General features: G+C 51.4%; 1 protein-coding gene across 2 annotated transcripts; it reads left to right on the top strand.

The window, feature by feature from the left end:
* The first annotated feature begins 1,981 nt into the window (after window positions 1–1,981).
* On the top strand, window positions 1,982–23,613 carry LOC116948343 (SERTA domain-containing protein 2-like). 2 transcript variants are annotated; one of them, XR_012945876.1, is made up of 2 exons: window positions 1,982–2,936; window positions 7,442–7,868. XR_012945876.1 is itself a non-coding variant. In XM_032964924.2 (2 exons), the coding sequence occupies exon 2, from the start codon at window positions 17,212–17,214 to the stop codon at window positions 18,265–18,267; it is 1,056 nt and encodes a 351-aa protein (XP_032820815.2). In that variant the 5' UTR covers window positions 1,982–2,936; window positions 17,187–17,211; the 3' UTR covers window positions 18,268–23,613. The 2 variants fall into 2 exon arrangements, 1 of the variants encoding a protein (XP_032820815.2); XM_032964924.2 differs by lacking the exon at window positions 7,442–7,868 and adding an exon at window positions 17,187–23,613.
* The last annotated feature ends 1,916 nt before the right edge of the window (window positions 23,614–25,529 follow it).

The following is a 25,529-nucleotide window of genomic DNA, read 5'->3' as shown; positions in this document are numbered from 1 at the left end:
AGAGGCAGTAAGGGAAGTGAAACATTCAAGCAAACAACCACGAACGGTGTAGGAACGATAACGATACACTGCCGTAAACATCGGCGAAAATGTGTCACAATTGGGGATTGCGAATCGATTAAAGAATCAATTCATGGGGGGTGTATTTTTTTTCTCGTTGGCAGTTTGTCGGATTTGTGCTGACTTGCATACGCCATGTCTCGTTAACTTTGCCTCTCCAGCGCTGTTTGAATATTGCCTGTCATGTTTGTACTCGTGTGTACCAGTCGTCGAGTTTGTACTGTCATTTTCTGTCCAGTTACTATCCGTCTCGTCTCATTTGTACCGTCCGTCCCGTACGTTCCACTTGTCTCTGCTGTTTGTAATGTCTGTCTTTCTTCTCTAACGTTTGCTTAAAACTACATTCGTAGCCGAATCGCTTGGAATTATAAACGCGCGATTATATGCACGCACCGCGTGCGTTAAGAACAATTAAATCCATGCATTGTTTCACGCCGTACGAATGCTGTGAGCGGCCGTTGTCACAAATCGCGGACATCGGTGATGACTAACGATGGCTTGCGACAGCGATAATTGAGATGACAAACCAAGTGACACATTCACGGAGACGCCACCGATCGTCATATTCATGGCAGTGATGGATGGGCCACGGTTAATGACGGTTCTCAAGACAGTGGCGAGATAGATGATGGGTCGTGACGGGAGAGAACCGGGGATGATCATTCACACGCTACTCGTTCACGAATCCACCGCGAAACCGTGATAATCCTCACAGTGATGGATGATGGCAGTGGAGATGGCTCGTGGCAGAATCGATATGAGATTTCAAGGGACACATTCGAAGCGGGGGGGGGGAGAGAGAGCAACGCCGTGGACATCATCACAACCGTGACGGTACCTATGTATATTTGGAGTTTTTGGACTTCTTTTGCGCTGTACCGTGACCAACCGCGCTAATCGGAGTTGCGGGATGTCTGCATCGACGCATCCCGACAGTGGAAAAACCGAGCTGACGACAACTCGCGTGAACCACGGTTCACTTGAAGCCACCGGCCAATGCACAACCACTGCGGTCACGCCTGTGGTTGTTGTATTGCGCCGACGATGGTGACTTGTAACCGAGACGATAAGTCGAGTGACGGCTTGCTCAAGTCCACCATAGACGCGGTGGTCAATCGCGGCAGCGTTTGGACGCCGACGACGAGAGGGACGAGAGAGACGGTGGCTCGTGACAGATTCGACGTCAAAAGCGAGAAGACATTGGCGAGAAGACGTTGACGTCACACCGCGACCGGCGAAGAATGACGGCGATTGACGCCTCGTGGCGGTGAGGATTTTTTAGAGGAGTGCATTCGCAACATTCACAGTGTCGCCACGGAACCATTTTAGTACGTCCGCAAAAATCTGTCAAAACTTGACCCCCCCCCCCCCTGTACGCAACGCGGACTTTTTACACAACGCCCCCCTCCCGAATCCTATAGAACGGTCGATGTTTAATCCACGCAGAAACGACCAAGGATTAATAATAGTAACGTGTTAAAGCCAATAGATAGTCCGACGCCGGACTATCCAACTCATTTGAAGGCCAATGTAGACAACTTATTATCGAGACTTCTCCTCCCCCCCCTCCCCGTTCCCTTTGCGTACTGAAAATTGTCAGTAGACCCCCCCCCCCCCACACGTACTAAATGTATGGCCCCCAACCACAGCATGATACTTGTAGTACTACTACCGCCGTATCGCTACGAGCGTTATCACGGGTCTTGTTGTCGTGGAGTTGTTACCGCGTTTGGACCATGCCGCTGGAGGAGGGGGCTCGAGAATTGGCAATTCAACCGAGGCACCCTTATAACAATAATAATACAAAATAATAATAAACTGTCGATGGCGGATCAATCGAACAGTACACGACGAAAAGTAGCCGTGGCTGACACCGGCAGTCAACAATCGACGCGAATATCACAAACGGCGGCGGCGGCGGCGACCATAGCAGCCCTGAACCGGTGATCGCCACGGTGACGCGCACGATCATTTTGTTTTAATGTTTGTTCTTTTCTGCCAGCGTGCGGCGGCGGCGGTGGTGGCAGGGGGGAGGGGGGGGAGTGCTTCCATGAAACTCAACAGCCTACGTGAGGCCAGTTGTTGTTAGCGAGCAGCAGCAGCAGCATCATCGGCAAGCGGTAGTATGAGCATGATATACAGTGCGGCTCCCTCCCCCCCACCACGTGTATGGCGGCACGGGTCTCCCACCCTCATCCACCACCACCATCACCACCCCCATCCACCAGCACCACCCCCACGCCTTCCTCCATCCCGGCACCGCTCCCCCGCCCCGCGCTCTCCTCGCTCCGAGTGTCCGACTCGGGGAGCGGCGGCGCCGGCGTCGTCGTCGTCGGCGATGATGGTGGTGGTGGTGATGGGAGGGGGGGGAGGAGGGAATGGGGGCGGAGCCTCGCCAACGAAACAGCCCCGGCCCAATGGCAGCGACGGGAGAGGAATAATTAACGCGGTTGCCCCTGGCTACGGGGGAGACGTCAGCACTGGGGCTGCCAATCAAAGAAATGACTTCACAAGTTCCCCACCCACCCCCCAGCAGTTTCGTGGCTTCGCGTGCCCCGGGTGGCCGTGGACGAAGCCCGCACAGACAACGACGACTCGGCCGTGGTGGTGGTCGTGGTGGTCGTGGGGCTTAGGGCGAAGTGGTCGGGAGAGTATTTTTAAGTAAATTTTTAACCAAATCCCCCTTCCACCTCTCAAAGAAAACAATATTTTTTTTGTACACGTATGTAAAGTTGATTCTTGTTTTGAGTTTTTTATTAAGCGGGTGAGGAGGGTGAAAGAGATTTGTGGTGCTTGGGGGGGGGGGGGTTTGGTTTTAGTTTAAAAAAATATATAAAACCAAGAAGACAAAGTCCGGAGTTTGGTCGTCACACGAGGTGAGTGGAGTGTGGGTATTTAAATCCCCCCCACACACACACACAGCAAAGTGGCCACTTTGAACAACAACAACAGAAAATATCAAGACAGAGATTGTGCTTAAAGTGGGGACGCGTTCGTGGTGGGTTTCATGAGACTTGAGTATCTGGGCATTGTTTAAATTGAGGATACCTTGGTTGTACTGTACTTCTGTGCCTCTCCTGACCCCCATCCCCCCCCTCTTTTTTCGAACTTGCACTGACCAGCGTGGTGAAGTATGGTCAAATGAACCCCAGCAATGATTGACAAAAGAGGGCTTTGTTTCGCGAATGTTGAAAGACTTTTGAATGAACTGTCACGATTCCGGGAGTCGTGGTCGGATTTAGAAATGGATCGGGTGTTTGTGTCTCGTGTATTTTTTTGTCTTTCCTCTCCCCCACACACACACACACCCCGTCTCGTTTGTAATGTTTTATATCGTGTCTCTTATTGCTGTTTCAGCGTTTGCACAGTTTCTGTTCGACCCATTCGCCGAGCTAATGCGCGCTCGCAAATCCATTGGCGTGTAGTAGTAATAACGTGTAAACACCGTTTATAGTCGATTTCTCTGGGGCACGATTCTGCACAAGGAGCGTGAGCCACAGAAGAGATCTTCAAATCGATTAATCGTTAAACGACAACACGTTTGCGTAACTCTTTAGTGCGGCGTTGATGAACGCGTTGGAGTGTAATCGGTTATCCAAGTGCAAGCGGTGAGAATGTATGGTATAGCACTACTATAGCTGGACTGCAGTGCATTAATCGTGCAATGCATAGAGCACAGCTGATTTTTATGCAATTGTGTAGGGCTGTGTGTCTATGTTGTGTGTGTGTCTGTGTTGTCTCTCTGCCTGTGTGTCTCCGTGTCTGTGTTTTGTCTCTCAAATTTAGTTCTACCTGATGACGGTTGCTTGTGTTGCAATCGAAACGTCGTACTCTATTATTTAATTTATTTTCTTTCTACGTGACTTTACTGAAAGAACCAAAGAGTAATGAATTCCTGCAGTCTACAAAGCTTCAAATCAAATTGTTGTATGTGTTTTAACGGCCGATGTTTAAAAAACAAAAAAGTTACAAACGTGCTTGTGTATTCCCACTATCTCCAATTGCTCCTCTCTTAAAGGGACGCCTACAACAACATACTGCTGCTGATCCTCTTCAATTACGATAGATTAAATGTCTTGCATTCAAAGATCGACTTCTGCTTAGCGTTATAATCCATTGCATGAACAGTAATCATTAACAGTCCCCTTGAAGGGTGGTGCACGTGGGTAGGTAGGTAGTGTGTTGTACAATGTAATTTTTTTTTCTTCCGGACAGGCTTTTAAAAGTAATGCGCATAAAAGCAATTGTCCCTTTATTAACCCGGGGTAGCCTCGCTGAGTCTCCACACCCATGTGCTCAGGAGGGTCCTGGTCCATTGGTCGGGGATGTTTGGCCTTGAATGACATTGTTCGTGAGACTTTGGCTTCACGCACACACGCACACACGACACTCGGAAAACCTCCGCACAGATTGGTGCAAGGATCCAAGTTAGAATTGGCGTGCGTTGAATCCACCGCTGTTGCTGTAAAGCCCACCGTGAAATCGCCGCGTATCAACAACAGTCCCCGTGAGTAGGTGGAGCAAAAAAAATAAATCCATCGGTTAATCGATCTATATCGACGTGGTGAGTCGAGATGCGTGTTTTGGGATCTCGTGCATCGCCATCTATGACCGTTGTGTTGGTCGCACGTAAATTGCTTCACTTTGATGCCCCTTCAGCCACTGGAGGCGCTGCATCCGCGATGTTAAAAGTATCGATTAACGGATGGGATCGATTCATTAGGGGCTGGACGTGAAGTCACCTCGAGTGTCGCAGAGAGGCGATTTCGCCATGAAATTATATTATTATTGGTTGATCAGTCGAATACATTAGATGCGTATGCTCACGTTACACGCGTAAAATTGTGCTCGTGAGAAATCGTAACTTGGCGAGTTACGAAGTTTTTATGCCGATGTTACATTTCAATTAAGGGAGCGAACCGAAACTCGACAAACGAGACAGAAAATAGACTTAATGCAGGTGAGACGGCGTCATTTGGAATAAAAGTCTACTGTTAAATCGAATCGTGACTTCCTCATGTGACGAGAGAGGTGAATCTCCACGGTTTACAGAGTGCAGTTTCCAACTCTTATAATCCCACTCTGGCCTCTCTTGATCTCATATGAAGAAGGAGCTGTTGCCCGAAATGTTGCCTATTGTATGTTTTCCTTTTAAGGTCGCAGTTATTGACGGATGTGTTGAGCGTATATGTCAGGAGGTGGTCAAATCGTGGGCTAACGATCCGTAAGGTCTTAACAAACAGGATGGGTCGGATGGGACAAACTCATGTACGTGACCCCCACAGCCACTAGAGGCGCTAGCATTCCCAACAATCTTAGTTTTATCTTTAAGGTCAATTAATCGAGAAATTGAATTTCCACTGGTCATCGATGGTTGGAATCGTTAACGTGTGTATCGGCTGTCTAAAAGTCAACAATTTGACTTAGTCGAAGTTAAATTGTGGGCCACATAAATTTGACATGCGCTCAAATTAAGAGGGTGGGACTGCCGATCAATTAATTGATTTAATTAGATTCCAACTTTTACGTAACGTATATGGTGAATCCGTGCATGGGAGTATCGATTATATACTATTCCCACATACTGTATATACTGTACTTTTAACGTGGATTGAATCGAATCGATTAATCCACGTGGATTTGGAATCATTGCATGCTTGTTGAGGTAGTCTGCCATATATAAACATTATTTGTGTTTTTTTATCATTTGGTGACCCGTGTGAGTCAATCAAATAAAGAGACGTAAGTTCTCACCTGGTTACACACACAAAAAACTACTTTCAACTTGCAAATCAAATCCGTTGTTGAATACATTCTTAAAGTAAACTTGAGTTATACAGTAATTATGGGGCTTTCATTTAACATTTTTATTGTACCAGGTAAGGCCCACTGGGCTATCCATCTCTTTTTCAGAAGCGACCTGTCCACAAACGATAGCCCAATTAAGTGGCTTATCATGTGGAAATCTATAGCAGCTGAACCCAGCCCCCCCCCCCCTCCAAAAAAACGCCAAGCGGCCAGCAATAAACAGCGTCCAAATTGTATTCATGGAGATAAGAGTGAACGCGTTTCTCAAATTTAACAAGGCTCTTAAGAACGTGGGGATGGAGACGATGGGAGGAGGGGAATTCCAAAGTGGAGCAGAGAGGTAAGAAGTCAAAAAGAAGTGAGGTGAGCGGCAGTATATGGTGAGCGGGTGAGTCACTAGGTGGGTGGTGAGTTAGTGTTGTGTTGCTATGTGGTGGTTGAACACTATGGATGAGACGACACTGGCATACATTCCTCAACAACGATGGAATGGTGTAACAATAGTCGGAATATTTGCGATTTATGTCCACTTATTTTGCATTTCACATTAACCGGCGTGTGACTTGAACTGTTGATTAAAACAATTAAGTAGTCGTTTCTTCAATCGAATTGTGAGCATGGAATCGTTGAGCGGGATTGATGTCCATCCACTGCTAGATGAATGTCTCCACGCCGTGTCGATCATTGAGTTTTCTTGATCTTAACTTCACTACGCTGGTCAGTGTGAGTAGAAGGGTGTGGGGGGGGTGGGAGCTCGAAGTGCGGTTCTGATATCACACGCCACTGATGTTATCCGTCGCCGGGAATCAGTCGAACGTGGCCGATTATTCGTAGCCATTAATTATATAAAAAGTGTTTCTAAGTTTGAGAATACATAATTTCCAAGATGTTTTCATCTTTATTACGCACGATCCTCCCCGAGACAAGTCGTCGTCGTGGTTAATGTAAGAAATGCAAAGTAACAAGCTAGTAGACGCACGCATTATCTAGCAGAAGAAATGTTATCTCGTTCATAATTTTTTCTTCCAAAAGACATCTTCTGCCCATCTTTAAGAAGCAGCAGCGTGTTCAGAATCATCTTCTGGCAGGCACAGTTACCGTATTCTCCCCATTAGAAGCCCCACACGCAATTTGTTTAAATACCCCAAGACGTTCGGGGAGGTGCGTCTTATTTTCCGGTGCGTCGTTAAGTCGGGTACATACGGTAATTGAAAACGGCTCGTTCGCTCGTAGGCAGTCGTTCATAACTGAATTAAAATACAATACTATTAATCTAGTTATATTTAAAATGCAATAATCGGAACCCCTATGGTGTATCGTGAAGTCTCCAACTCTCGTTGGCCACTTGTGTACAGTATTCGCTGGTGAAAGAATGTGGCCATTTTTTCCCCCCCAAGCGTCGTCTTAGTTTCCGTGTTAAGGCCACGCATAAGTGCTGTTGTCGAATGTTGAGTTTTGCCGCTGCTGTTGTTAATTGCGCTTTGTGCACCGCTGCTGCCGATGCAGTGTCGCCAAGATAAGTCGATAAAATAAGAGAGGCGGCGCGACGTTTCGCTGTGTACGTGACGCGCAGTGGGAGCCGCGATGGCGCTTTACGTAACGTGGCGGCTCGCAAGATCCGGCAACTGGAACCACCGCCAAGTGGACCGGAGTCAAGATTTTATTTATTTCTCTCGCATTTGCTGCATTCCACTTCTTTTTTTTCTCCCCCTCCTTTTCCGTCGAATGGTATTCGTGAAGTGTTTTTATTTTGACGGTTTTATTTTATTGTTTAGCTGCCTTTATTCAGGATACCCAAGCATCTGTTTGATCCCATCTTTTGTGCATTTTTCTCACGTTTAACCTTCGTGACGGAATTTACAAACAGAAACAAGAGAGACACCAAAAAAAAAAACGCAGTCACTTTTAAACACGACACCAGACTCGGTTTGTCGCCTTTGATTCAATAAACATCGTAAGATTTAAAATACCGCACAGGGCAAATGAAACGCCGTGCGTTATTTGGTCTCTACTCCGTTTGCTCCATTCCGCATTTTGTCTTGCACAGCGTGGCGAGTCAGAGTGACGCCGCTTTCATGGAATGGATGGGGGTGGGGTAGTTGATGGTGGTTGTTGCTGGTTAGTTGATGATGGTTGGCTTGGTGATTTTGTGGTGACGGTAGTGATGTTGATGATTTCGGTGGTGGTGGTGGTGGTAGTGGCTGTGGTGGTGATTTTGGTAGTGGTGGTGGTTATGATGAGCTGATGATGGCGGTGGCTTTGTTGGTCATAGTGAAGTGATGGCTGGGTTATGTGATAATAATTGTGGTGGTGGTGTTGATGGTCGTGAGACAGTCGTTGGCCCTGTTTAACAAGCCAGTTGGGGTGATATAGCCAGATGTTCAATCCCATCTCTGAACTCATGGGTGACTAAACGTCTCTCAATTCGCCAAACAAGCTGGAATACGGTATAGTAGGGGCAAGATGGCTTGCCACGAAAAATTTTCGTTTTATGTAAGAAATGGCAAGAAACTCTGGGCAGGAAAAAAGTCGGTCACTGCATTCAAAAAACAAATCTAGTCCCATGAACCTTCTAGACCATAGTTTCATAACGACGTCTGTTTAAGCAGGCGAAACGCTTTAACTGGTTTCTACTTTTTATGTCCTCATCAGCAGGGTTAGGCTCTGTTCAATCCATTTTTTTATGTCAGAAGCTGTAGGAAGAAGACATCCGTTTAGAGTTTTATCTTTCGACAAGATATACATTCAATGTTAACATTCCACAATTGCGCATGCATTCACATGAATACCAGCTTGGCCCAGGTGGATTATGAAATTTCCAGTTACAAAACTTGAGAAAGTACTTCTATATATATTTTACTAGCTCATCGAATATCTTTCTCTCGATTGGTTTGGGTATTCGATCGAATTCCTTAGCAATTTACTGCGATGCAAGTTTTGTACGGAAAGTATGTAGGCCAAATCTCTGCAGTCGGTTGCGTTATATAATGATGACGCTTCTCCGTTAAAACACGGGCAGATGTCGTATATCCCGTTTTAGTCGGGGTTTTTTTTGTTTGTTTGTTAGCGAGCACCTATAATTATCAGCTTAGCCGTCAATTTAAACGTTAGGGCTGTGTAAGCGCGCCTGGATGATTCGGACTCATTCTATTCTTAAGAGTTGAGATTCGCGGCGATGCATAGAATCGCGTGTGCACGTGTTTGTGTGTGGGGGGTTTGTCGAAGTATGTATATGATATGCGAATGTTGCACGTCGAGTTAAAAAAAAAGCAGGGTGCAAACGAGACGCGAGCAAGGAAAAACAAACATCGAGAAGTGTTACAAATGATGAGTGAGTGCGGAGAGAATAATCGAGTCTTGAAGTCGAATCGCAGCAGCCCGAATCTCCGGGTGAATATTTCTCACCCGCTGAATGTTCACTCGCACAGCACGTGGAGGCAACGCCACCCTCACCACCGCTCAACTCACCACCCCTCCACTCACCAGCCCGTCACTATAGACGCCGTCCTCCCTCGACTACACAACCTCTCTCTTATCTCACCGCCTCCTTCCTCTACTCACCACTTTCTCTACTCACCATCTCACCCTCTTCTCACCGCCTCCTTCCTCTCCCGCAGCGCCCCCCACCCTCCCTTTACTCACCACCCACACCATTATCTCACTACCAACACCCTCACTGCCTGCATCCACCCTACAACTCGCTCCTTTACACGCCTTCACGCTCCACCCCACCCCTCACCCTCTACTCACCACCCCACCCCTCACCCCCAACTCACCACCCCTCACCCCCAACTCACCACCCCACCCCTCACCTCACCACCCCTCACCATCTCTCCCCTTCCCACCCACCCCACCCCCACCCCCGCCCTGTTTGTTTGTGCGTGGTGGGGCACGTGGAGGCTGTCGCGGTGGGTACGGCCTGTCCTCGCTTGGGGAGAGAAAATAGCCTCGCCTGGCAGTGCCGAGGGAGACCCAGGGGGTGAAGTATGGCCCACGGAACACGTGAGCAGTACGGGGGTGGGGGTGGTGGTGGTTGTTGTTCGTCGCTCGCGGCGGTGAGAAGCCGCGAGCGACGGAAGCGCTCACCTCTTCCCCACCTCGTCAGCGCTCACCACTTCCTCACCTCGTCAGCGCTCACCACTTCCTCACCTCGTCAGCGCTCACCACTTCCTCACCTCGTCTGCGCTCACCTCTTCCTCACCTCGTCAGCGCTCACCACTTCCTCACCTCGTCAGCGCTCACCTCTTCCTCACCTCGTCAGCGCTCACCACTTCCTCACCTCGTCTGCGCTCACCTCTTCCTCACCTCGTCTGCGCTCACCACTTCCTCACCTCGTCTGCGCTCACCACTTCCTCACCTCGTCTGCGCTCACCACTTCCTCACCTCGTCTACGCTCACCAACGTCCTCACCTCTTCAGCGTTCACCTCTTCCTCACGTCGTCTGCGCTCGCCACTTCGTCACCTCGTCAGCGCTCACCACGTCCTCACCTCGTCAGCGCTCACCACTTCCTCACCTCGTCAGCGCTCGCCTCTTCACCTCGTCAGCGCTCACCACTTCCTCACCTCGTCTGCGCTGGCCTCTTCCTCACCTCGTCAGCGCTCACCACTTCCTCACCTCGTCTGTGCTCGCCTTTTCCTCACCTCGTCGGCGCTCACCACTTCCTCACCTCGTCTGTGCTCGCCTCTTCCTCACCTCGTCGGCGCTCACCACTTCCTCACCTCGTCTGTGCTCGCCTCTTCCTCACCTCGTCGGCGCTCACCTCTTCCTCACCTCGTCTGCGCTCACCTCTTCCTCACCTCGTCTGCGCTCACCACTTCCTCACCTCGTCGGCGCTCTCCACTTCCTCACCTCGTCTGCGCTCACCACTTCCTCACCTCGTCGGCGCTCTCCACTTCCTCACCTCGTCTGCGTTCGCCACTTCCTCACCTCGTCTTCGTTCGCCACTTCCTCACCTCGTCTGCGCTCGCCTCTTCCTCACCTCGTCGGTGCTCACCTCTTCCTCACCTCGTCGGCGCTCACCACTTCCTCACCTCGTCGGCGCTCACCTCTTCCTCACCTCGTCAGAGCTCACCTCTTCCTCACCTCGTCTGCGTTCACCACGTCTGCGCTCATCTCTTCCTCACCTCGTCTGCGAGCAACTGCCCCGCGTTGCTGTGCGAAGTGGTAACGCGGTATTTAAACCTTCTGGCAGTACCCCGGGGTATCGTGGTACACCGCGGCTCTCGCACAATGTCCGTGATGCAGTCATCTTTAGTCTCTGTTGATGTTCGGCCATCGACTCATCTCGACGAGCTGTGCTCACGATGCACCACCGCTACGGTGCGTGCCGCTAGCGCTCAGGATTTCGGCGCAATCGCCCTCGCTGCGTTTCTACTCCGTCGCGGAGTAGCACCAACGATTTCGGATTGATCGGTCACCCCAGTCGCCGGGTGAAGTACAACCACTGGGGGAAAAAAAAAAGTGTCCCAGAAATTAAATATTTAGTTGCCTCGGCCGTTTTGTATTATTTGGAACCCCGGGGTACCGCCATGAGGATCGATTGATCAAGGGGCAAAATTTCGGATTAAAAAGCGCCCAGCACTTAACCACTGCTAACCTGCACTCCAAACACGAAACATCAGCCGTGATCAATCCACTGCTGGATGAACGTCACCTCAACGCTGGCGTTGTCATGTACCTGTGGTGTAATAACCCACCTAGGGACAATTCGCACGAGCTGGTCTCATCACTCCATCTCCTCGGCCGGTGTCCCTCCTGAAATGATCCTGTGACCCGGTGAAGCTTTACTCGTGGTGATGTCACCGCATCATGAGCCAGGGTCTATCCACTGCTGGATGAAGAGCACAGCTACTGAGCCACAGCCCATACCGGCCCTGCACATGCATTTACATCGCTCCTTAATGCAGCAAAGCCACAGAATCGCAAGACTTTCCCAGGAGAGATGTTTGGCCAAATTATTTGAATGTTTTTTTTGACTGGAGTACCCAGCGAAAACGCATCACACACAGACACAAACGCGTTAACCATCAGAGCTCCGCACAGATGTATTTGTGAATTCATTGTACTGTCACTTTGCGACTGGGTCAGCATCTCAACGGTAGTGCTGCTCTAAGGGATGTTATCTCTCCATCCTTTCGGCTGCCATTCCATTGCCAGTCTTCGTCAACAACGCCTCTTTGCACGTGAACAGCCAGTAACGGTGTTTTGGTGGAAACAGAAGATGAAAAGTGCACACACGGAAGCGTCCGGAGAGAGGCGTACGCAGGAGAAAGAGGAATCACGTGGATTAGAGGACATTGGCAGGCTTTTGGGGACATCCCGTTGACTTGTGTGGTGTTGGGTAGGGCACGCCGCTATCGGAGTGGATGGCGGTCGACACTAACGACGGGCGTGAGTGGCGGCCAAAGGACGCGCACCACGGAGATGGAGTGATGAAATCGGCTCGGTGGATCGGCTCCATCGTGGGACCGTGAGAGGGTGGCCGCTGGGTGCGGGGAGGCGTCAAAAAAGCACCACGACCGCAGTGCTAACCCGCGCCGCAAACACCCATCAACAGCCATGAGCAATCCACTGCTGGATGACGGCCCATCGATCATCATCCCTTCATCATCCTCAATTAAAACAACGCTTTACGTAATCGTGTATACGGCACTGATTCATCACAAAATGCGCCAGTGGGATTGAGAAATTAGCGCCCGATATTTATTTTAAAACGCAAGCCCTGCTTTAAAGGCAATCGATGACCAGTGGGGGTTGGGTTGGTGCAGCAGTGCCTATGTGTGTGTGTATGTGCTCGCTAACAGCACTTGCCCCTAGAGCCTGTTAAGGCTATACAGGGGATATTTATCTGTGGGGAGCGGCAGCGCAGTGGCCAGCGCGCTGCGCTACGAACCCGGCGACTCGAGTTCGATTCCCGCTTACGGCCAACACCACTGGGGAGACAAAGGCGGCCGGGCGTGGTGCTTGGTGACCCTTGTGTGTCGTGACGACATTCATAGGCGTTTGCGAACAGCACTTGAGCCAACAGTCTGTTAAGGCTATAACGGGCGGTCTTTGTCTTTGTGCAGTCTGTGTGTCTTTGTCCGAGCAGCCTTAAATTAGTACTTGGTGCGATGGTACTGGGGGGGGAGACAAAGGCGGCCCGGAGTGGTGCTGGATGCAACACCCCTTTTTGGTGTTGAATCCAGCCATTGTTAGGGGCTTATTAACAGCACATGCCCACAAACAGCCTGTTCAGTCTACACGGGGTATCTTTGTGTGTGCAATGAGTTATTTATTGCGTGTGGGTCCCATCATCCAGTGGCGACTGAAAGCTGTGCTGTTTTTGTGCAAGCTGCAGTCTGCGTCGTGTTTTTGTGAAATTTGTTTTGAACCTCAGAGGGGGAGTGATGATGATGGTATCAGCTCGTGCTGATATGCGTGCCGAGTGGATGGTTGCATCGTCGGACCCCTAGAGACGGCGATGTAACTTGCACACCCACACACCCACACAAAGAGGCTTGGGGAGGCCTTCATCCAGCAGTGGATTGATATTGGCCGATGAATGCAATTTATGTTTTGTTATCTTTTAACTTGGCCAAAAAAAACAAATAGCTCGTCACAATTTGTGTTTCGTTTGACAAACATCTATCTTTTTAAACATTTTGCTGATTTCACTCTTTTACTGATTTCATTTTTTGTTGATTTGGTTGTATTGCGCCACCGCCCCGCATCATCGGTTGTTGAGCATGGAGCAGATTATTCCACCACTGCCTCTTGCATTTCTGTCGCGTCACAGAAATGTATATATTTTAAAAGACGCACAAGCATTTTCCCTACCGTATTTAATTAACGCACTTCATTCATTTCTCTGGAGAGGCAATGCCGGGGTATTTGTTGTTATTTTGCACAGAAGGGAGGAGTGGGGGGGGGAGTACCTGCTGAGAGAGAGGCTCTTCGCTAACGGGCACGGCTCACGCGTGTAATATCGCAAACGGTGTGAAACCCGTCGTCCTGAGTAATGAATTCCTGAAATATGACTTGGGCCAATCTGCCCGGCTTGCCCCCCCCCCACCTACCCCCATCCCCGTGAGTCGATAGCCCACTACTCAACGTGGGCTGCAACTCCGTTCTGCGCGCGCGCATCCGTCACGGGGAGGAGGAGGAGGAGGAGGTGCATCGCCCGTTGCGCATTTCGCCGCGCGCCAGGGGCTGGGTTTTTTTTCGGTCCTGCTGCTGCTCCTGCTGCTCTTGCTGCTGCTCTTGCTGCTCTTGCTGCTGCTGCTGCGATGGGGAGCGCAAGGTGCGCGGTTCGTGGATCGCTAACGTCCGTCTCGTTTTTTGTGAGAAATTGTTTTAACGGGAAAGCGTTAAAACAACCGCGCCTTGCGGTGCGCACTGAATCTTGGGATCGGGAGGGAGGCAAGGAGCTGGGTGGTTGGGGGGGGGAGCGGTGGGTTGGAGGGGGGGCGTATTACACATTAGGGGGTTAACGTCCAAATGAAAAACTCGGCCAACCCATAAACCCGATACAGTAGCGTCAACCGCACGCTCGCTGGTAATAACGCCGTCCGCCACGATCGCTGCAGCAACCCCCGCGGCACGGCCATCGATCACGGGGCCCATCGTTTTCTGGAGCGCGGGCGAACCCTCCCCCCCTCACCCCCCGCGCTGCCCATCGGCCCTAGCTCCTCGCTCCGCAGTGATCGCAACGCTCCACCGTGTTGCAAAGCACCGCCTTCGATGATAAGTCGCGATCCCGATACTTGCGTCCCTCCTGCTTTTTCTCTCTCATCCCGCACCTCTGATTAATTAGCACGGTATGTAGGTGCTAAAGAAGTTCAACGTACATACTAAAAAAAACTAAACTATTTTACCAGGTTGGCCCACTTAACTATATAGCCCATTTTTCAGAAGCGACCTGGCCACAAAATGATAGGTCAACGAAGTGGCTTATCACGTGGAAATTTATAGCAGCAGCCAAATACTCTGAACGCACATTTCTAAATGTGGAGGGAAAAACTTGAGGACCCGGAAAAAAAAACACGCTACCACGGTGAGAGAGACACCCACACAGGCGTCAGGGTTGGGATTGAACCCATGACCTCCTGCATACCAGGCGAGCCATGCAACATCTCGGCACCGCGCCGTACGTCCTATGCTCGTGCCCTGAAGAAGGGAAATGTTAAGATCGGTGTGTGTGTCATATCCAGGGCTGGATTGGCCAGCATACACCGACGAGTTGTTGGAGATCTCGCAGTACAGCGGGCGACTTGCTTAGCTTTAACGGCTGCGTTTTTTCGGAACGTGCCGTGCATGGTTCGGCACGACGTCCGACGTTTCGCTCCGCGCGCCGGGAGCTCGTCCACGAACCGAACCCACGAATCTCCTCTGAAGTGGGGCGATACGCCCGGGCGCCTGCGTCGCGATCGGAAAGCTACGCAAACAACAAACAACAACATTGTCATGCCAGCAATGTGCTCTGCAAAAAAAATAATAAACATTGCCCAGAACGTCGGCCTGTTATGAGCGCGGCTCTCGACGCCGGCGCAGCCAACGCGATGTCGCCGACTCCGCGGAGGCTGCGGCACGTACGAGACGGCGCGCGTCGGGCGAGGTGGCGGCAATGACAGACGTTCGCTCAGTCGGGAGGAATGAATGGAATTGCATGTGACGGCGGCTGCTGCTGCCCGCGCTGTATACGTTCAAGTTAAACCCCCAACGCGCTATTCGGCGGGCCGTGTTAACGATGGCGTGCGGCGCGCGCGAACATCAATCGATCACGGGGGGGTGGGGGGGGTGGTCACCATTCGTGCAAATACGTCCGCAGAAATGAGCGCATCTGCCGACGTTTCGTTGAGGCTCGTAGAGCGAACACAAAACTCGATACGAAAAACACAAAAGGAAAAAAATGGGATTGCGACCTTGGATCGTGACGATTCATAGAATCGCTGGGGAAGTGGGCGCACGAATGCCTCGTCTCCTCGTGCCTCGACCTTGTGGGCCGTTCGGGCACGCCCAGTTTCCTTCACCGGGTATCTCCTTGCAGTGCTCTCTCTGTCCGCTTCTGTATGTTGTATGTATGTTGAACTTCTTTCGCACCGTACGTAGCCAACCGTGCTAACCGGAGGCGCTCTCTCTCTCTGTCCGCCGCCGCCGCCGCGTCTTTTTCGAAGAGGGATCGCCATTAATCTGTGTGCGCCGGTCCCCCCCTGGGTTTGGCCGCGCTCGCACCGTAGCTTGAGACACAGCGAGGGTTGTCGTTTGACAAAGCCTCAGCGGGGCGGGCCTCAGGACGGGCCAGTTGGCTGCGATGCAACACGCTCTTCTCCTCCTCCTCCGCCCTGCACTCGCCAGTGCCTTTCGGCCCCGCCTGCTCGACACGTTGCATAAACAGCTTTAGCGATTTATTTCAATATTTTTTTTCTTTTCTCTCCCTCCTCCTCCTCCTCCCCGCTATCGATGGGAGAGGTGGACGCGTGCAATAAGCCACCGACACCAGGCGTGTTTACGGGGGTGGGTGGGTGGGGAGGGAGCCGGGCTTGATTTATTGAATTTTGTTTCGTGCGTACGAGGCGGGTTTATTAAGATGCATTACGGGGCGTTTACGAGGTGGCTCGCCCTCGTGATGCCACGTGGTGTGCACGGCACCGCGTGCCAAGCGGCGGCGTGGCTGGCGTGGCTGGCGCGGCTGGCGCACACGCGAGTCGCTTTTATTTCAATCGTCAAAAAGCCACGATGTGCGAGGGGTGGGGGTTGCTGGGTTTGCTCAGGAGGACGGAGTGGGACTCGGAGCCAGCACGGCTGAAAACCCCGGGGGTTCGAATTTGTGTTCGGTGGCCTTGGTTATTAAAACCGGGTTCTCTCAAGCGCGGCGAGTTGATCGCCTCGACCAAATCACCGATGGCTGCACACACGCACACCTATAAAATATAACCGTGAAATGTGGTTGTGCACTTAATTGGGTTAAATTCCAGCTCGGAGCATTCCAAAAACATAATCGGTTTGTCCGTCGTGCGATAAAATATTTCCGCCGTGCGCGAAAGTCCAACTCCCCAAGTCTGCACCCTAATAAACGTAACCTGGAGGAGTCTCTGGTCGGTTATCTAACACGGAGGATGCGATGCTCTATGACGTATTTGAATATATCCTCCGTCCCGCGAAACGACGCTGATATGCCAATCTCAATGAAACAAAAGACAAAGATAGCCTACACAGGCTGTTGGGGAAAGTGCTCTTAGCAAGCATCTATGAAGGCCTGAACGGTATACGATAAAAACACACGCACGCACGTACACGCAAACAATGGCCAACCAACACGAATCTGTTTCCGTTGCAGCTGCGGCGGCCTGCAGCAAGACACCATGGGTAAAGGAGTGAAGCGGAAGCTGAGCGCCGACGAGGACGGCTTCCCGGGCGTTGCCGGAGGCGAAGACGGCGACGCCGCCACCGAGCGGCTGTGCCCGGGCGGCGGCGCCGGCGGCGGCGGCGCCGGCGGCGTCGTCGACGGCAGCCGCCGCGGCGGCCCGGGCTACGCGCAGCGCCGGCAGCGCGTGCTCGACGCGTCGCTCCGCAAGATGCACGCCGGGCAGGCCCTCCGCGACCCCAGCCTGCGCCGCTCCGTCCTCGTCGCCAACACCGTGCGGCGCATCCAGACCGAGATGTGCGGCGAGGAGGAACGCGCCGCTGCCGCCGCGGCGGCCGCGGCCGCGGCGGCGGCCGTGGCCGCGGCGTTCGCGTGCCCCGGGGACGTCGACCGCGAGCCGGCGCCCGCCCCGGGCTGCGCCGTCTGCTACGACTACGGCGGGTCGGAGGGCGGCCCGGACTCCGAGCGGCTCGCCAAGCTCGGCGCCGTCGAGCAGCGGCTGCTGCAGGGCGGCCTCGAGAGCATCTCGTGCGCGCTCACGTCGGCGCTGAAGGACCTCGTGTTCGGCGACGGCGACGGGATGAGCGGCGGAGGAGGTCCCGTCGGCGTGGGGCTGACGGCGGCGGCGGCGGCGGCGGGCGTCTGCGTAGGCGGCAACGGCGGCGTCCCGCGGGGCTGGCCGGCGACGGCCGGGTGCGACTGGCACGAGCTGGACTCGGTGTTCAGCGGGCTGGAGATCGCGGTGGGCCCCACGGCGCGCCTGCTCGCCGACCTGGAGGTGGAGCTCGACGATCACTTTGCGGACATCGACACGTCGATGTACGACGACTCGGACGCGGCCGACCCGTGGCCGCCGGGCCTCTCCGTGTCCCTCCTGGTGGCGCCCGGGAAGGTGCCGCCGGGCTCGCTGTCGGAAGACCTGCTCAGGAACTTGTCGCCCTGCGGCGGCAGCGCCGTTGGTGGCAGCGTTGGTGGCAGCGGTGGCGCGCAGCCGCTCAGAAGCTCGGACTTCAGCGAACTCGATCAAATCATGGAGGTTCTGGTGGGGTCATGATAACGACGGAAAGCCCCGGCACCACCCCTGAAGTTTTATTAAACGTTATTTTGTGTTTTGACTGCGCCGTGCGAATGCACGCTTTACATGACACTAAACTGAACTGCCTCACTCCTCCCGTTTTTTTAAATTAAGGCCGATTTTGTGCCTTGGCCAACTCGGTCATGAATGTTGGAAATGGATTTTTCTTTTTATATTTATAGTATTTATTGAAATCAAGCACAAACTTCGACATCAAGCAAAGATAATTCTGAAATAAATAACGGTTTTCCATTGCAGGTATTTCCACAGGACGTTGCGTTATCCGTATTTTCCGATGTGCCTAACAGCAAGATGAACTGCAATAGACTGGCTTCTCGAAACAGGACAAGACTGTCGAGCAAAACAGATGTTTTATCCCAAAAAAAAAAGTCTACTTTTTGTAAACTTCGGACGTTCAAACGTGAGTCCGTCTCCCTCCCCCCACGCGGGGGGGTGGGAAAATAGAAAATGACAACTTTTGCTTAAATGCACGGAAAACAGTACTTCCATTTTTATCGAACTATCGTGTCGTTCTGTAGTTTTTTGAAACTTGTTGTTTGTGACGTGCAGTTAGCAGCACTGAGTCGTACGTTTGCCATAACCTTTTTGCAGTGTCTCTGATTCAATGTTTTCTGAAGATGATTTCCCCCCGCCCCTTTAACATCTTTATCAATAAGCAAAACCTTGTGGTGTGTGTTAGCATTAAGACATTACGTACATGTGAGCCCAAGAAGAGTAATGAACTCTGGTGGGTTTTTTTTTTATTCTCGGGGCGAACGTGTCGATCTTATGATGATTATTATTTTAAATGTGTATAATTTAGTCCACGTGAAAGAGCGAGGCGTGTAAGAATTGAAAGTCGATTGCAGGCTCGTGGGTATGATTGCTGGTGTGAAATTAATTGTACATTTTATACAAAATTTGCACAGGAATTCTATACTTTTTCTAAAAAAATATTCTAAAGATGACTTTTATATTTGGAATGCATGCTTTATTTTAAGAGAGATATTGTATTTATGTGTCTGTGGTGCGGCCCACACGAAGGCAGAGTCGTCGTGAAGTCGTGAACTCTGCGGATGAAGCCCTCCGATGGCAAACTTGCCTCAGCGCACGCTGAATACATTGTGCATCTGCACAGGCAATTTGCATTGCAATGTAATGCATCGTCCCAGTGATCTGATCCTGCCCCTAGCTCCCAATCCAATCACGGATTACTTTCAAAATCACACTCACTCCCTTTAAGATCCTCCATGGACTCACCCCTGCCTATTATCCCCTCTCATCTCACTCTACTCCCCTCCACGCACTCTCATACCTCTCCCCTCTCATCTCACTCCACTCCCCTCCACGCACTCTCCTACCTCCCCCCCCCTCATCTCTACTCCCCTCCACACACTCTCCTACCTCTCCCCTTTTATTTCACTCTACTCCATGCACTCTTCTCTCCAGAAAAATAATTTTGTGTCGATTCCCCTTTGCTCAGCGAGAGGTCACCTCTTCTCATCTGCTGCACCCTGCGGCTGGAACTCCTTCCCCCCCCCCCCAGCCATCCGTGCTATCGACTCCCCCCTGCCGCTGTTCAAGTCCAGGCTAAACAAAAAAAAAGTCTTCCTATTCTCCTCTGCCTATTACTGAGGACTGCCTCTAGTCAGAAAATACAACAGCCCCACTCTTCCTGTGCAGCATCACGGAGATGAATCCAAATTGCGTTGCGCTCATCTCCAGGGAACGCCGCCGAGTTCACGGAGACGCGATGGCCTTGTTCGCATAGCTCGCACCTTCCATGTGACGACGTCGCCACCGCCCGACGTTCTGTCGTTCAGTGTTTGCAAGAGAAAGCCGAGGCCGCAACACTCGTCAGCCGTGCACATGTTCGGTCACTTTGTGCTACGTGGGGGGAGAGGGGGGGGGGCATTAAATCTGGGAAGGACAATTTGAAAGAGCTGCGTTAAGAAAGTGGATTGCTTCCCCGCCCCCCTCCCCCCCCCCCCCCCTTTGTCAAATGTAACAATTCGGCAGGCGAATCGTTACATCGCTTAGGGGCTTAAGTTCTCACCGAATATATTCCCCGGATCACTGTATTCCAGGAGATGGCACGTGACTACTAGTAGCCGCGAACCCCACAGCGAGGGAATCTGAATAAAAAGGTATACTGGATGCGGTGTGCCGGGTTTGCTTGGGGAAAAAACTGTTTAGGGCACACCGACCCAGATGGACCTGGCTGAAATTAAACTCTGAGTATCGCTCAAACCTCCCTCCCTCGTGTTTGTGGCGTCTCGTCGAGCGCTGTGGCCCCCCCCCGACCCCCCCCCCCCACGTTTTGTCTGTGCCCGTGTAACTTATTGGTAATTTATTGAAAACGATCAGTTCGATGTCTCTGAAAACAGGATCGCGCCGCGCACTGTTGTGTTTGAAATTAAGAACACGTTCGATTTTTTCTTGTTGTTTTTCCTCCCCCCTCGTCTTTTGCCCGAACTCCCGTCATCGAGTTCCCCTCCCCAAGTCCCCAGTCTGTTCAACGTTCTTGTCGCAATCCCTGGAGGCTATAACGCAGAACCTGTTACAGCGCCGTAGCAGCGTCGCGAGTTCGGTTTGCGATGGATCTTTCTTCGCTTCCGAGTAAAGACGAGAGGGGGTTACGACGCTGGTTCGCGCGCGTTCGGAGGAGGGAAGTTACGGGAAAACGCTCGAGTCCTCGTACTACAAGCGCAGCGTTGCCGGATTGACGAGAAAGCCGAAAAAGCATTGTCTGCATTCAGCCCCCCCCCCCCCCCCCCCATGGCTTATCAACTGCCCTTGGTGGTCGTCCCATCGGAGTGGGTTCCACACGGGACTTGATTTCTCACGGAGTATTTATCCCCGAGTCGACCATGGAGACTTGAGTAGGTTGGCGCGCGACCAGTGTCCACGGGCCATCGCAGGATGGTGTGTACTGGATGTGGTGTGCCGGAGTGCAAACATGTGTTTTGCGTCGCTAGCTCGGACGCAAAAACATTAAACCCTGGATCTACACTGCTTCGAAATTCGGTTGGGGGAGGGGGGGCTGTTGCTTTAAAGGCTGTCTTGTTATTCGGGGGCACAGCCAGGAGTCAGAATCATTTATTTATACTGGAGGAATCCCTTGAGCTATGAAGTGCTTTTTCACAGATTTCCAGTATAGGGGAGGGGGGTGCATCTTGAACAATCACTTGTCAAATGTATCCCAAATGCGTGCACAATATTAATTGGAGGTTTCACGTTGACTTTAAAATCAGTCGACTCGGATTCGGTATCCGGGAATATAGTTTACAGTGAAAAAGCCATCAAGATTCTCCAACCAGTGTTCTCGTAATAATCTCATGGTTGGCTCAACTGGTTGACCGTAACGATCAACTCGTCAAGACAATACAATGATCTGTCGTCAGTCGGGGGTCGCGATTCGATTCGAGAATCGATCATCGTCTCAACGTCCGGGTGAACCTGGCGGCTACGAGCGACCGTGCGAGGCACGGCGGGGAGAGTCACGTGACCCCCATTACGTGCGTCGCGATCGACAAACGTCGCCTTTTCAATTGGGTGCATCGGGAGCTGCAGAATCGATGTCCATCGATGACTTGAAGCATCCATTTTCGACTCTTGTTTTCCAATTCTGCGGCATTTTCTCTTTCACGTGTATAACGTTACAAACCTGAAAGAGCAATAGTTCCCAGACACCAATGTGAACACCTTACAATTCCTGGCTGTGCCTCCAACTTAACTTTCCTTTCGCAAAACAACAACAGCAACAACCAAGAACCATCCACGGTTCACGGGCCGAGACCGGACGTTTCACTTTGTCATGACCGCCCCAAGGGCGACGACACTTGGGCGGCACCAATTTCTTTATTTGCTCAATAAAAGCGATTTGTGACACAACCTTTCCGAATGAATTGGTTATTTTTTTAACCACTTTTATCGATCGTACAAAAGAAATCATTACGAGCAAAGTTTTTTGGCGTTCTCGTGCGGTCCCTAACCTTCGCCGTGGTCCGCGGGCGATCGTTGAAAATGTGGGCCACTTTAATTTTTGTTATGGCCACAAATCTCTCGTTGAAGAAAACCTCCCTTATCCGTTGGACCCTACTACCTACGACTCCTATGATCCGCGGGTCTTCATCGGGAAATTCCACCATGATTCTTACGCTCGAATGTTTCCGCAGATAGCCAATCGGCAAAGTAGTCGCCATTATTTTGAGATTATTCGCAAATTTTGCCCGACAGATAGGTGGAGTAACTTCCCAGATAACCAAGCGGATAACGACATTAGATTTGCTATGTTTGTCCCCCACATCACCACAGATAGGAGTTCTGCATGAAGCTGGGTCACACGCTCTTGCGACTATGTAGAAAATTAAACTCAAACCGAATAGAACTCTGGGTCAGAGGTCAGAGAGTGGAGCTGCCACCACTGATATACTGAATTAAGTATCTAGACTTAGACCGCTTTTCGTTCAAACGTGGTCCTCACGTGTAGCGAGATGGTCTCGGCCCAGTCTCCAAATGACTGCGAAAAAATATCACGTTACATTTGTGCGGTTTCACTTAATTTTAAAATCTTGTTTTTGCCCGTCACGCGACAAACACCAATGTCCTGGCAAAGTGTGTGCGAGAAAGCTCCGCCCCATGTTGCTTACAGGTTTAAAAGATGCCACTTGAAAGGGTATTTCAGAAGAAGTTCTGTAAACATCTCTTGCGTGGCCGTTATCGGACACACGGTGTGTGGGGTGGTGGTGGTGTTCACATAGCTCGGTGAGATTTCCGAATGGATTCCTTCCGGTAGCGAAACGGCAATTTCGACTCGTGAGACTGAAACGTAACTTCACCCTGAGCCCTGACGGCGCTCCCGACAGCGACTCGAGTTTCAAATCGGCAGCCTCGACACCGGCAACAGTTCGCGACCGGGAAAATCGCACCCAGCTCTTGTTCCCCGGGCGACTCGTTGCAGCGACTCGTTTGTCGGCGACTCGTCGCTTGCAACTACCGCGTTGGTAAAACAGCTCGCGACGAATCAGCGGTCGGGCGATTTTGTGGAAGCGCGCGCGCGTGCGACCCAGCGGGGTACTACGTGGTGCGCGGTTGATGTGCAACGCTTTGGTCGCAGGCAAACAGTTGAAATGTGTGTTGCAGGCATCCAAAGCGTCGTCGCCACCGCCACGTTTCCCCAAAAACGTACCCTGCGGCCCTGTAGTTCAAACGTGTGGAATTGTTGCAATGTGACGCTTTCGATGGGGTGACGTTTGGAAGAATGTCAGTTTTAATTGTAGATGTTGCTATTGTAAGTTAAGATTCCAAAAAAAAATAAGAAAACATATACCGGTCAATCTATGCATTTGCTATGAGTAATTATTTTAAATCATTGCGTTATTTATATAATTTGTTGTAATAAACTGTTCAATTAAAAAAATACTCTTACAGGTGCATCGTTTTTTTTATATATCCGCCAGTGTCATGACATCACGTGGGATGGTGACATTGCAACTGCTGACGATTGTTCATCGTGACTGAAGCCATGCGCACCTGAGGCTATTGACATATAAACAACTGTGTGAGGTGGTGCAGTGGTTAGCAACACAGCACCGTGAACTCGAATTCGACTCCTGGCCACGGCTAGCATCAGTGGCGAGTGATTTCTCAACCGATCCTGGGCTTTCCCGACCACTACGGCGCCACGGTGGCTAGGAGATGTTAACTACCTCGCCTGGTATACAGGAGGTCGTGGGCTCGATCCCGAACCTGACGACTGCGGTTTCTTCGGAGTTGACGTGTCTCTCTTCCCGTGGTCACGTGGATTTTTCTCCGGGTCCTACGGATTTTCCCTCCACGTTTAGAAATATGCGTTTAGGGTATTTGGCTGCTATGCATTTCTACATGATAAGCCACTTCGTTGAGCTATCACTAGCAGCCAGGCCGTTTCTAAAAAGAGCTACATAGCTCAGTGGGCCTTACCTGGTAAAATAAAAGTTTATAGTTTTACCAAATGACACTGAACCAGCGTGCTGAAATGTGGTCAAACGATCTGATGATCCTCGTGAACCATTGCGTAGGGAGGCCTTTATCCAGCAGTGGATTGACAAAGGGTTTTACATTATCATCTCTCAACTCGTACTTCTGTTCGCACACTCGCTGTTAAGGATTACACGACAAGCCCTCCCTTAACGCGTGGTCTTCACACTACAACGCGTTTTCGCGATCACGCGGGTCTTCCATTTGGGAACACTTCACATGAGGTGTAACGCGCACCGTTATAACGCAAAACGGGCCCCATTATAACGTGCACCATTACAACGTGGAACGCGCCCCATTATAACGTGAAATGGGCCCCGTTATAACGCGGAACGCGCCCCAATATAATGCAAAATGGGCACCATTACAACTTTTTGGAGCTGCACGTCTGAGCGGTTCCGTGATACAGTACGCAGGCTGAAACAGCAACGCGGTGGCGGTGCACCCTCGGTTATTTGTGCCATCTCACTGCGTGTGCGTAGTAACACATCGTCATCTCGCCAAACTTCATCGTTACGTTATTTACGGGGGGGCGTGGGGTTGGGGAGGGGGGTTGGTTGTTTTTTTGCTCAATGCGTTTTTCGCTTAACGCGAATTTTTTTTAGGAACGCATCTACTACTACTACACCACCACCGTCGCGTTAAACGAGGACTTACCCCCTATAGCGACGCCCTCCGACACGAGACGCGTAGGAGCGTGGAGTCGCTCTCCCCCCGCCCCCCCCCCCGGATTGTTGTTCACCCCCCACGCGGGACATCCACCACCACCACGCGCGTGAACCATTTAACGAAACGTGCGCAACTTTTAAGTGCACAAAATAGTGCCAATTAGAAGACGAGCGACGCCCAGACGACTGATAATTTCATGTCGAGCGACATCGCTGCGGCGTGACGCTAATTGCAAGTGATCCCCAATATAGCTTTGGTGGTAACTTAGCACGTGTAAGAAGCAACGTGGACACGTGTATCTGTTCAAGAGCTCACCACCACTTAGTATTACAGACTACAGGCACACCTCGCTTTGCGCGCCCCCCTTCCCATCCCTCCCTGCCCGCATGTTGAGCGTTAAGCGAGGTCTGCCTGTAATACGGTGCCGCTGGAGCTAACTGCTTGCCGCGTGGTTGCAGGAGGAGAGCTCACAAACAAAATCAACACATTCGTCAAGATCGCCGTGGTGTGGCCGTAACAGAGAACGCGCAATGTCATAGGGGACATTTATG

This window comes from Petromyzon marinus, chromosome 33, assembly GCF_048934315.1.
Source record: "Petromyzon marinus isolate PM22_M1 ecotype Great Lakes invasive population chromosome 33, UKy_Petmar_22M1.pri1.0, whole genome shotgun sequence".
Lineage (NCBI taxonomy): Eukaryota > Metazoa > Chordata > Hyperoartia > Petromyzontiformes > Petromyzontidae > Petromyzon > Petromyzon marinus.
Note: the sequence above shows the minus strand (reverse complement) of the source record. Positions and strands in the feature narration are given on the sequence as shown.